The sequence below is a fragment of the Harpia harpyja genome, chromosome 22, assembly GCF_026419915.1.
Source record: "Harpia harpyja isolate bHarHar1 chromosome 22, bHarHar1 primary haplotype, whole genome shotgun sequence".
Classification (NCBI taxonomy): domain Eukaryota; kingdom Metazoa; phylum Chordata; class Aves; order Accipitriformes; family Accipitridae; genus Harpia; species Harpia harpyja.
Window position 1 is genome coordinate 19,115,379 of NC_068961.1, and position 12,516 is coordinate 19,127,894.

Below are 12,516 nucleotides of genomic sequence, written 5' to 3' on the forward strand. Positions count from 1 at the left end.
TCAGCTCACTGGTCTGAGAGCAGCTACCACGTGCCAGCACAGATGTGAAGTTGGCTAAGGTACACGTGGAAGTCTGTCATGCAGTGTTACCTCGAAGTTCCTCTTAAACCACTGGGAATGAGTAAGGAGCTCGGATTGTGATGCAAGGCTGCACTGAAAGAAAAGGACATTCAAGAATGAACTGAATGCAGCAAGGAAAGGAGAAATGCCACTTCTTTACTGTCAGACTAGATGAAAAGGCTGGATTACTCTATTATGAAGTTAAAGATTAATAGCCTATTTTATGTGCCCTGAGAAGTCCATTCACAAAGGGAGACTATTCAGAGGTGCTCTGTTACCCCTGGAAGACAAGGTACTCGGGATTGTACATATGTTACAAGATGACCCTATAGTCAGTACAAAAAAAGAAAAAAGAAAAGGGAAAAAAAAAAAAAAAGAGGGAGATCCAGAGAGATTTAAGAAAGTAAGTCACATACCCAGCACTGGGGAATGTACCTTACCAAACAAATACTTAGCATAAGCCAAAGCTGCATTGTTTTGATGACAGTTCTGACAAATCTGCCACAAAGTTTGCTTTTAAGTTGGTACTTCTGTCTGGTTAGGCTTACCACACAAAGTACTGAGTGTTCAAGTAATTAGATCACTAGAGTCAGCAAGGAGGAGGAAGTCTCTTGTCTTTGAAATGACGCAGAGAAGAACCTGCGTGCGGCCAAAAAATATGCATATGAGATGGGACAAAGCCTCAAGGTAAAGAAATGGGAGAGGGCTGGAACAAGTGAAGGCTGGAAATAGAATATTAATAAGACACCTCAGTAAAGTTGCGAAGCATTAAGATCGATCCCAGGAACCCAGTATGTACATGAAAGCAATTAAAATACATGGATTATGTACAGTGATAGAAAGCAAGATTGTGTAGAAAAAAGATGTATTTATTTTCTGTTGAGGAATCACAGTGAGAAAACAGTCTGATTTGAGAAGAGAGAATGGCAACAGTGTGCTGTTCCCTCCCCTAGGTTGAAACTGTGGGAAGAACTGAGCCTGACTAGCTACACTGGAAGTGATTCAGTCTGGAAGAACAGTAAATAGGGATACATGTTTTAAGAACAGCTATGTCCCTTCTGGTTTCTTTGTGTCTGTTTTTGCATTGATCATCCATTCTGGCACACAAGGATGCTGATGACACATGTGCATCCTGAACTGATCAGAAAGCCTATAATTTTTTAATAATTTCTGCGATTCCAAGGAAGGGGTGTGGAATGCCCACAGGCTTGCATCACCCTGATGTTGCTCGCCTGTGTTAAACCTGGTTTTGAGTATGATTGTGTAGGAGCTGTCTGTGACTACAGCCTACAGCTCTTGGTTGGCAGCCCAGAGACGGAGGGAATGCCTGTACTGTCAGAGGTGAGCTGCTTAGTCCTTGTTGAAAAATCTTTTCTTTTTTCAAAACCTTCTCCTCCTGCCTCCCTCTCAACTTCTGTAATCATGTAATTTAAAGGCAAGAGGGCATGCTCATGGCGTGTTTGGGTTTGAGGTTTTCTTTTCCCCTCTGGGAATTTTCCGTAGCTTATTTACTCTTATGAAGGTTTGGTCATGAACCACATTGAAAACTGAAATGTCTTGTTCCTTGAAACCTGTTAATTTTATAAACCACAAGCAAAATATAGTGAGGCAGCTGCATTTAGAGTTTTCCCATATGACCCAGCACTAACCTTAGCCCAGCCCAGCCAGGCTCGCTGCGAGGGATGGCTCACCCTGCCCCAGCTGGGCTCGAGACAGCTAATGATCAGAAATTACCAGTTGGGCAGAAAAGATTCTAGCAGCCACCAGACATTTTTCTTCTGGGGCCTGATGAGTTGACTTGTAATTCTTGAATAATCTTGATTGCCTAGGCTTTTTTTCATTATCCGAGTACATGTATGTTAAATTAATTCTGCAGATGATTAGAGCGAAGGCATTTCATTTTTACTGGCTTTATTCACTGCTTCCCAGTATGCCCCCCCCACTAGAGATTATACCTTTATTATACATTTCTTTTTGTATGTTTTTTTCATCTAATCCAGATATGAACTGTCAGTCATAATAATGTGATACCCATGTGGCAGAATTGAGGCTCCATTTTATCATGTCTCTGAGTAGCTGTCATTTTGTTCTAGCTCTTTTCCTGCTTGCCAATTAAAGCCAGTATTTTGGTACCAGGTTGAGAGAGGGGGAGTGTTAATTTACCGCGCAGCATTTTCCCATGCCTGAAGAAAGTGGCCGTAGCGAAAGCAGCTCTAGGATTACAGTTTCCTGCAGCTAATGAGGGTATACTAACATGAGTTGACCAGACCTGTGCCTTGTTGAATTTTATTCCCTACAATGCTTAGTAAAATATAAGAACCAGAATGAGTCTCTCTCCAGACAAAGCCTTCCTTCCTCAAAATCCTAAGTCTTCAGTCTTTTGCCTGCTTTCTCCAACATCCTTAAACAATAACCACTTTTAAATTACCTTAAAGGCTTGGGATACAGTTTATGTCAGTGTCTGTTTCCTGTTTTCCCACATTTTGTTTCTTTCAAGGTTGTTTTTGCTTTTCTGATTTCAACTGCACTCAAAGAAATGTCTTACTCTTAGGTCATCTTGACTGTATGAGAACACCTGTGTATTTTGTTTTTTTCTTTTGTTTTGTTTGTTGTTTTGGTTTTTTTTTTTCCCCTAAGAATGTAAAAACTACCCTACTGTGTTAAATACCTCTCTAGTCTAGGCTAGTACTGTTTCTGATATTTGCTGGTGAGTGATGCTTCAAATATGGTATGATTGCTCCAGTGTTACACCCTTCTCAATCAGCAATTTGGGCTTTCCTCCACTGGAGGAGGCTTCTGGACCATTAAGCTTTAGTAGCTGCCTACAGACCTACACTCCATGAGTTCATGTAGTCCTGGTTTGAATCCATGTATTCTTTTGGCCTCCACAACATCCCATGGCAATAAGTTTTGCAATTTCATTACGCTTTGTGTGGGAAAAAGTACTTCCTTTTGTTTATTTTAAACCTGCTGTCTGGTAATTTCATTATGTACCCCTTAATTCTTATTTTGTGAGGAAATGTTCTTCGCACCATTCATGATTTTGTAAGCTGTTCATGAATGGATAACTTCTGGTTTTGGAGCTGGAGAATACGAACCTGGGAGAACCACAAGCGATTAGAAGTCATCCTGTTCTTCTCCATATGTTTTGTAGAGCACGCACAATTCAAGATGCAAGTGCCCAATGATATACGTTGTTGTGTTCTCTCTGACCAGCTAGTGATACTGTTTGTCTTTTTAACGTGATGATGATAGAGGGCTATCCACAAAACCTGTAAAAAATTCTTCTGTGTGGCAATATTAGAATAGATCCTATCATTGTATATGTGTATAGTTAGAGTATGCCGATTTTTTTGTGTGGGTAACTTCACACTTTCCATCATTCAAATTCATCTGTGATGTTATTGCGTAGTGATTTATAAACTCTGCATGTCCTCAAGTGTAGATCATGCTGTCTGGGATCACTTTCTGTTGTCTGCATATTCTTGAAAGGACTGCTTTTATTAAAACAGGAATCGTACTCTCTCTGAACATGCTTTCTTTGTGTTTAATATCACATAGTTCTTCCTGTGTGGATGAGAGGTGGCTTGGAAGCCATTCATCAACAGCAGAAAATTGGCTGACTGCTATAAAGCCATTGAGTTACTATTTCATTTTTAAAGAACTTACGGGCTGCCTTAAGGAAGCAGTGGAAGGGGTGAGGGGTTTGACACTGACACTTGGTGTTCAATTGTTCTGTTCAAACAGGAGTGTGTTGAAGCCACGTCTGCTATCCTAGAAGAATTACCAGCAGTCATGCTGTAGCACACTGGCAAAGTGTTTCTGCTGTGAACATAGTCATATTAGCGTAAAGACCACTAGAAGGAAAGTGGTCTGTCCTTTACTCATAAGAAAATCAAGCTGGACCTGCCTCTTCATAAAGGCTTTCTGCTGCTATTTAGGCGTTTTTCCTCCTGTACTTCTAGCTACTCTGCCAGAAGGCTACAATGTAAAGTTCCCTGTAAGTGTTCTTTCTGTTCACATCTGCCCTTTTTAAAGTTAGTAAGTAGCATTTTCCTTTCAATTTTGAATACTTGTATTAATACACATGCAAAAAAGCCTATTCTACACCTTTTCTGTAAGGTAGGCTGGGTGAATTTGGAGTAGGACTTGCTTGAAAACAGGCATTTAGTCTATGAGGCCTCTGAGAGGCGTGGAGCTGTCAAATATACATGTTCTGTGGGTACCTCCTGCCTTTCTGGAGCAGCAGCAAAGGACTAGGGAGGAAACTGCTCAGTCATCTCAAATGGCACTAGATGCATGTGTTTAGACAATCAAATCACATATATTGTGTGTTGTTTGACGTTAAGGGTTACTGGAGCTTGCGCCTTGTGTTTCTAGCTGATGCTGGGATAGAATTTGTGGCTTGAATTTTGCTGTTTGCATGGTAGCACTCTGCAATGTTGGATACCTGCTAAACTAGGCATCTGGAAGGCTTCTAAATTCTGTCTGTGTGGAAGGTAAACTTGTAGTGAAACAATAGAAGTCCAGAAATAAAAGCAGCACAGTGCCTATGCAATCCAAGTTTTTCCTAACTTTCTCTATGGTTTTGATCTATGATTTCACTTGAGTATCCAGAATGTGGAACATAATTCTCTTTGGCACTACTGTTAGTGAATCAGCAATGAGGAGTCATCTAGGTTAATAACTAAATGCTTTTGCATGTGTATAGGGGCTATGCAAATGAGAAGCTTGTGAGTGAGTGCATTATTGGGGGCTGTCTGTATTAAGCCAATTACTTGGCCTTTATTCTGTGGGATCATAGGTGTGAGAATCCAGCTATGAATGTAACATAGCACTTCAGCTGCCTGTGTGTGTCCCCTTAGTGTGATCTTCAGTCTTCATGTACTTCTAGGAGTGTGGGAACCTACCTAGGTTGTACCTCCTCTGGCACAAAAATGATTCCTGTATTGGTGCAGAATATTTAAATTTTTTCCTCCCTTTATGCAGAGTAAGTAATAGGTCTGTATTTAAACTATATCTGAAGTTCACATCGTATGTTACCAAATAACTTGCTTTGTGGATAAAATTAGTGGAGCACTATCTGTGGATAATGGAGCACTATCTGTTACTGAATTTTTCTCTATTGATTTTTAAAATTTTTTTTTTTTTTGGTATCAAAGTTGCTGTTACTGAAAGCAGTAAAATGGATATTGCTTTTCTTGCTGATTTTATAGCACCTAGAAGTTTGCAAGATACTTCACGCTGCAAGTATAGTACTACTCACCTGCCCAAAGAGCTTCAGAGTTTGTCTCCACCAAAATTTTCCAGTTATAATTGTGTGAATACATCAGCCCAACAGGCTTACCTGTTGGAAGCAGAACTTGTTTCAGGAGGGAGAGTCCTGGCAACTGGCTTGTCTGCCTTTGTTTCCAGTTGGTGCTGCATTCCTCAGTATGTTTTACCTTGTGAAACATGAAACATTTTTTCACTGTTTTTGGGGGTTATGTTGGTTGGTTTTTTTTTTTTCCAAAGAGGTGTTGAAATGAGAGTGCGGAAGTGCAGATTTCCCACCATGGCTTGCAGCAAAACCCAATTTGTTCCATTTTGTCCCTCCAGTGTCTCCTTGACTTCTTCAGTGTAGAACTGCTGGATGTGTTTCTTCAGTTTTGCTATTTAAAAGTTTAATGGAGAAAGATGGCTGTGTCATACTGTCTCCTGGTCTGTGGTTAACTCACCTTTACAAATAAGCCCATGCCAAATTTTGTCAAAAGCTCTGAGAAATTGCCTGACTACTGCTGGGATCTGTCTGTGTGGTTTTTTTAATCTTTTGTTACAGAAGTAAATTCTGGTTAATTTTTTGTGAATAAATTGTCACAGAATTTTGAAGTGCTGACAGCTCCCATCTTGTCAGCAGACTCTTATTTCATGAAACTTAAGTTGTTGTACTTGCATAATAAGAATCCTTTGAGTTAAGGTTTCTCTCTAATTTAACAGTATTTTTGACCCCATTAAAGTTAGTATTTAAGGCCGAAATGTGTTTTCAAGTTTAGGTATAAATTAAAGGCTTGGGCTGAGTGACACTTCAGTTCCCTAGTGAAAAGGGAACAGAATGAAAATGTATTGCTTTTATTTTCACTCCAGTCTCCTCCCATTTCATTGATTTGTTTGTCTGCATTTTCTTCTCTTCTAGAGTTTTAGAGTGCCAAGGGCTGCCCATTGTCAACGGGCAATGTGATCCCTACGCCACCGTTACCTTAGCAGGACCCTCCAGGCAAGTATTGCACATAGAAGAGTCTTCCATTTTATACGGGTGGTTTCTGTTTCCTTTGTCTATTATAAATCTGCATTCTCAGATGGACAGATGGGAGTATTTAGACTCCACTAGAATATGTTAAGTGTTGGTGTGTGCATGTATAAACTACTGAATTATACTAGCGTAAGTAATTTGAGGCTTGTTTCAGTTTTGATGTATGTAAAGGTCTGAATAATCCCTGAATAATTTGAATATCCTGGAGTATGTAATTTGTGGCTAGGCTTAATTTGTGCATCTTCTTACCTCACAGTTGGAGGCCAGTTTTTGAGCAAATTTATTGCCTAATTTTGGGCAGGGGCAGAAGAGAAAGCTGAATACATCAACATCTTGCAGAGTATGCACGTCTGTATGTGAATATTTAGAGTCTTTTCACTTTAAAGGTGTGGCAAATTAATGTGTATGTCAAAAGCCCTTGGTGGCTCAGTCCTATAATTCGATATATGTGGACATAATAGCATGGATAAAATTTGGAATGAGGTTTTTGGTAACGAGATTCTGCATAATACTCTTCAGTCTAAATTTGGATTCAGTTTTCCTGTTCTGTTATAAAAATTTCCTGTGCTGTTGGATGTCACTGTTTTGTTTCTGCTTACCTAGAGTCATCTTTTAGGTCTGTGCCATGGTAGAAACAAAACAGTTCTGCTATGACCTCAAAGACTCAGATTTGGTAGCATGGATTATTCATAATGTTTTATAACAATTTATTGAAAATACTATAAATAAGATGCATTCTTGGCAAATACTTACCTTGCATGCAGAAGAGTCTTTGAGACTGGTCTGTATTCTTCATCTTTGTCTCGGCGTGTTATGCCTTATCTCCATTAATCAGCTGTGTATTTGAGTTGTATGCTTTGATATTTTAAGCCCGTAACTTGTTTCAGATGGTACTGGGTGGCTATTACTTAAACCGTAAGGAGATTTTTTTGACTAACCCTTGTATCTTTGGATGTCCAAACTTACCTTTGTTTGTTTCCCTCCTCTCCCCAGTCCAGATAATGTATAACAACTGAAAATGTGTTTCCCTTCAGAATAAGGAGCACAGCCTCATCCTATTCCTGTCTGTTTTTTTGGGGGGGGGGGGGGGGGGGGGGGGGGGGAGAAGTATTGCCTCCTATCTCCAGCAAGCAGCATGCAGCTTATTCCCATCCACTGCTTTGTAATTGCCCAATAATTGTGCTTGCCTTAATCGCCTCCTGTTCTACATCCTGCTTCCCAGTCCCCTCCCAGATGGGCTTATCGGTAAAGAGGTTGACTGGCAAGTGTGACTGATGAGATGGGATAGGCAATCTGCCTTATGTCCTGGAGACGATTAGTCTCTCTTATCTCTCAGCTCCTCCTAGGAATAGTGGGATATTCTTAATCTGTGCATCATTCTCCTCTCCGGATTTTTCAAGGCTTCTCCTTTTAGAGTAGGAAAGCTACTTTATTCTGCTGCATTTATGCAATGCCAAGCATAAAAATTTCAACAAATGTGCTGCTGCTTATTGTGTGATTTGTGCTTACAGAGCCATCAGACTTCCTGACTAAAACTGTTTCTATGCCTGTATTACAGATGGGAAAACATTGTATACTGGTGGACTGGCCCATTCAAGTCACACAGGAAGCCTGTAGCAGCACTAGGAATTAGACCCAGCTTTACTTGACCTCTGTAAAAGAATAGATAGAGTTGTCTGGTTCATATAAGCAGTTACAAGCTATCTAAGCAGCTTTGCTGCAAGAGAAATGAGGGATAGATTCTGGGATGAAATGATTAGTAGGTCAGTTTTACACATGGCTGATGTGCCTCTCCATCTGTATCTGTCTGTTTTATCTATGCCTGCAGAGCTGTAGGGCAAGATCGGTGACACAGGACAACACAGAGCTTTTCACTTGTAGGTAACGAGAACAAATCAAGTATAGGTTCATAACATTTGGAAATCATCGAACAGCTGTTGGCTGGCCTGTGAGAAATGCATTGGCTGGCTCCAGCCCAGTATCAAGCAGTTAGATGTCTGTATTCTAAAAGGCAGGCGCAGGCGGATGGCACTGCCTGTAGAGGATGAATGGGCAGTGCTGAACTTTGTCAGGCCTATTGCCCAGTGAGTGGTTTGAAGGTCTGCCATGTCTTCTTCCTACAGAGCAGTAGAAATTAAGAGACTTCTGTATAGCACTGCTCGTAATAATTCAATAGCGTAACATTAACTAAGTGCTGTTGGGGCTGCAGGGAAAAGGGTGGTAATACAGCAATAAAAATATTCTTGCTGAGGAAATAATTCTCGGGGTTTTTTTATTATTTAACACCACTGAAAAGCATTCATTGATTCCTCAGGCCAGGATTCTAAAATATAAAATACAGAAATAGCTATGTCGATCCTCCTGTCTCCTGTGCTTTTAGGGTATGAGGAATTTTTGAGTTGCATCAAGACTGAGACCGTCCCCTAAATGTTGCTGCTCAGAGCCCCGTTCTTGCCAGTTGTTTTGTACAGATACAAGATTCTGCTGGGTCAAGCGAGTGACGGAATCAGGGTTCAAGGACTTGTGTTTAAGAGAGGATAACAAACTGTGATTACTGCCACTTCAGAGGAATAGGCATGCAGTGAATCCCTCTCTTAAATGTGTGTGAGTGTGTGTGCCTTGCTGTGCTGGAGCCACATGGCATTCCAGTTTTACCAGATAAATCAAGTGGATGACTGTTCCTCAGTGTCTGTGTTCTAGGATCACACTTCTGCTAACGTTGTTTCTTACCCTTTTCTTTTTTTCTTTCTTTAATTTAGATCAGAAGCCAAAAAGACTAAAGTTAAAAAGAAGACCAACAATCCACATTTTGATGAAGTGTTTTATTTTGAGGTTGGTATTTCAAAGGAACGGGTGATAAGCTGAAATACTATACTGTAGATAGTTGGCACAGCATCCTGCTCCATGTTGTGCCAGCTGTCGTCTTTGAAGGCTGTTTCAAAGCATGGTGCAGGGGAAAGAAGTACCCGGGATCAGACTAGCTGTCTGCTGAGGGAGCAGTATATTGCTTCAGCTCAGGCGCTCTGTAGGAAAAGCTTTAGGGTGGTTACTTTTGAGCAGCAGGGTTTATACTCCCATCACAACTCACCCCAGAAGAGTTTTGAAAAAGAACGGTTAAAAATGGGATTTAAAAAAAAAAAAAAATTATGTATTTTTGTTTTAGCCTGTGTTTTTTTTTTTATAGCTGCTCCACCCAGTCTTTCCCAGTCAATGGGAGGAAGGTTATCTCCTAGGAATACTGAAAACTGTAGAGGAAAAATACACTTAAACTGGGTGTTCTGGCTGTCTGCCAGTCTGCTGCAATACCAGTGCCTTTCCTCCAAGTGGGTGAAACCTCTGCAGCTTTTTTTAATACAGAGCATTTTCAACAAGTCCAGTTAAGACAAAGTATAACTTTTATGAAAGTGCTCATTTTGGTTCTTTCTGGCAAGAGGAGCTGTAATTTTGATATGTCCATACATATACATGCATGTGTTTATAATTTGGATACCTCTTGAAACTTTTCATTCTGTCTTCTAAAGTATGTGTATCTTTCTCTTTTCTTTTTCTCTTGTACATCTTAGTCCTGGTCTATGCTTAATTGTTCTGTTTCAGTAGACACATCAAGAATGTATCTGGCATAATGAAGTTGATGAAAAGCCAGAGTAGTGCAATGCAGTTGGCGTATCATTGAAAAGCCCTTTCTGCCCATACGGCTTTCATCATTCAGGTCACATTGGCATTAGAAATTGTTGCTGGCATAGGGATGGCACTCAGGGATGTAGTTTCTTGAATCGGTTCAGGGCCACATCAGGAAGGAGAGCTGGGGAGAGAGCAGCAGATCTGAAGTGCGCATATCATTCTTGGCAGTGCCAGTGAGAGGCTTATTGCTGTCTTCCACCTCCTTCTACAAACCACCATCTTCGCCTAGAAGCTGACGGTTGTACTGACTAATCTGAAGTCTGTCATACCAGCAGAAACGTGCTCTTGTTGGTGTAATATATTTGGATTCAAGGAACAGATATAGCAAGTTCTTTATTGGCAGGAATACTTTCTCACTGCCCAAAGGGGTGGAAGCCCTGAGGGTTGGCCAGGATAGCTATCTAAGGTAATCTCTCCTCTGCTAACCAACACGTCTCTTCCTAGGATATAACTTCCCTGCAGACTTAACTTTAGCAGTGAGCCTTTGTGTCTCCTTGTCTGACTCCATGAGACTGTGTAGAGGTGCTGCATGGGCAAGGTTGGTGGGGGAGAGATCCCATGGTACTGAGTGCTGCAACTGCATTGGGGTGTCTGTGTGTTTACTCAGGGCTGCCCAGGATTTCAGTCTGTCACCTGGCCCAGAGCTGTGACCTTTGGCAGTGACACAAGAGTGATGCTATAAGTAAACTAAAATGAGCTTCCTTATTCTCAACATAGGCAGTTCTGGAGGCATCTGTCAGCAAGAGCTTTTTAATGAGAATGTAGTCCAGGAATTCAGACTGTAAACCACAAAACTTCACCTGTCTGATTCCTCAGCCTTCTGTGTGCTGCAGAAACAGTGAACGTTTGGTATTTAAACACTGAACTTGGCAGGTGGTGCCATATTGGGAGAGGAAGGAGAGAAACAGAAAGCATCTTCCAGCTGGAGTTGTGGAGGGGGCTGGAGGCTTGCTTAGCTTGCCTTTATGCTGAGAGCTGGGTTGTGTGCAAGTATCAGCAGAAGCAAAACCTGAACTCAAGCCCATGCCCCAGTTGTTCGGCTAATTCAGAGCAAAATGTTTTCTGTGTGGGTAAGTGCAGAGCTTGGGAAATGTCTGAATCAGCCAGAGCTCTGAAACATAAACATACCCTTAGTGCAGACAGAGCCATCATAGATTTATGTCATTTCGAGAGTAGTTATACATATCAGGCTAAATATCTCCAAGGAGCGAGGTTCAGTAGAACTGCTGTGACTGGGAAATATATTCGCCGCTGAGACATGGGTAGACCTGTGGCTGGTGCATGCTAACGGAGTGCTCTGATTCCTTTGGAGCTGCACAGATTAATGCTGTTGACAGCAGTGTCACTTACTGCTTCCAAACAGCTTCATCAGCGTTCCTGCAGTCTGGTAGCACAGTGATTGGCCATGCCTCCAAGGAAGAAGCTGATCTGTAAAAGGCAGCGAATGGGTGCTTTCCTTTCTACAACCAAAAAGTCGCACAGATTTAATTTTCTAAATGGAAAATAGCTTATCATTTGGTTTGGGAGATCTAAGGGCTTATTTAAGGGGTGCGATGAGCGAAACTTGCACCTGATGGTTAGGAGCCATTTTCACCACCACTCCAGCTGCAGTGCAGTGTGGGGGCTCAGAGTTCTATATGCAGCTACAGAAAAATGGCCCTCTTATGGGAACCGAAGAAGGTAGTGCTGGGGACCTGTTTGCAAACCTGTGTGTGCTGAAAAAAAATGAGCAGCTGATAAACAGCTTGCTGGCTTTGCCTAAAGAAAGGGACCAGTACAGCAGAGTTGTGCCCCCTATTTTGTAAAACGGTACGTGGCAGCTAGTTCAGCACTGGGGACTGGGAGTTCCCTCATCTCCACTTCTATCCTTGGAATGGATGGACTTCATAGAGCTGTCTTTTTAGGACTACCACTCTTGAGCTGTATTAATCTGCACACTAAGCAGTTGTACAGGTGAACAGAGAGACCTTGTACATGCAGACTCCAGCAAAACTTCTCAGAAAAGTGCTTACTTAAGAGGGACATGCCATAAGTTACACCTATGCTGTAACTTTTTTTTAACAACTCATGTATTACAGACAGTAAAAGACTTAAGTTTGCTTCCTTATTAAAAATTACACCATTAGCTTCACAATGGTAGTAGAAAGTGTCATTTGCAGTCATGTAGGACAATTTCTTGAAGCCTCAGTGAAGACAGTTGCAAAGGTAGAGTGAGAAAATTTGTGCTGAGCTGCTGAAGTTGTAGGCTGTATTTAAATCCTCTGTGCCTCTGTGCTCTTGGGCTTACTGGTGCATTTGGTTCAATTAGTCTACAGGGTTTGGTCTCCAGTGCTGCTAGTACCTTATAGTTTTTATGTATCGCCTTGAAAATGGTGCCTGCCTCACACATACAGACACAAAAAAGGCTCTGTTGAGTGGCCTGTGCTGAAGATTCTTCTCTGGTTCCTCTCCACTTGTGCAGCTATATCTTTTCCTCCCTTGTTTGT

At 41.4% G+C, this 12,516-nt stretch overlaps 1 protein-coding gene across 4 annotated transcripts in view; it reads left to right on the forward strand.

Annotated features, from left to right (window-relative positions):
* Positions 1-12,516, forward strand: part of RASA3 (RAS p21 protein activator 3) — a 134,321-nt gene that overhangs the window by 93,747 nt on the left and 28,058 nt on the right. For all 4 annotated transcript variants that reach the window (XM_052774129.1, XM_052774131.1, XM_052774130.1 and 1 more), the window contains exons 6-7: positions 6,233-6,313; positions 9,109-9,181. In XM_052774129.1, the coding sequence (XP_052630089.1) occupies positions 6,233-6,313; positions 9,109-9,181 (154 nt within the window). The remainder of the gene's footprint in view (positions 1-6,232; positions 6,314-9,108; positions 9,182-12,516) is intronic.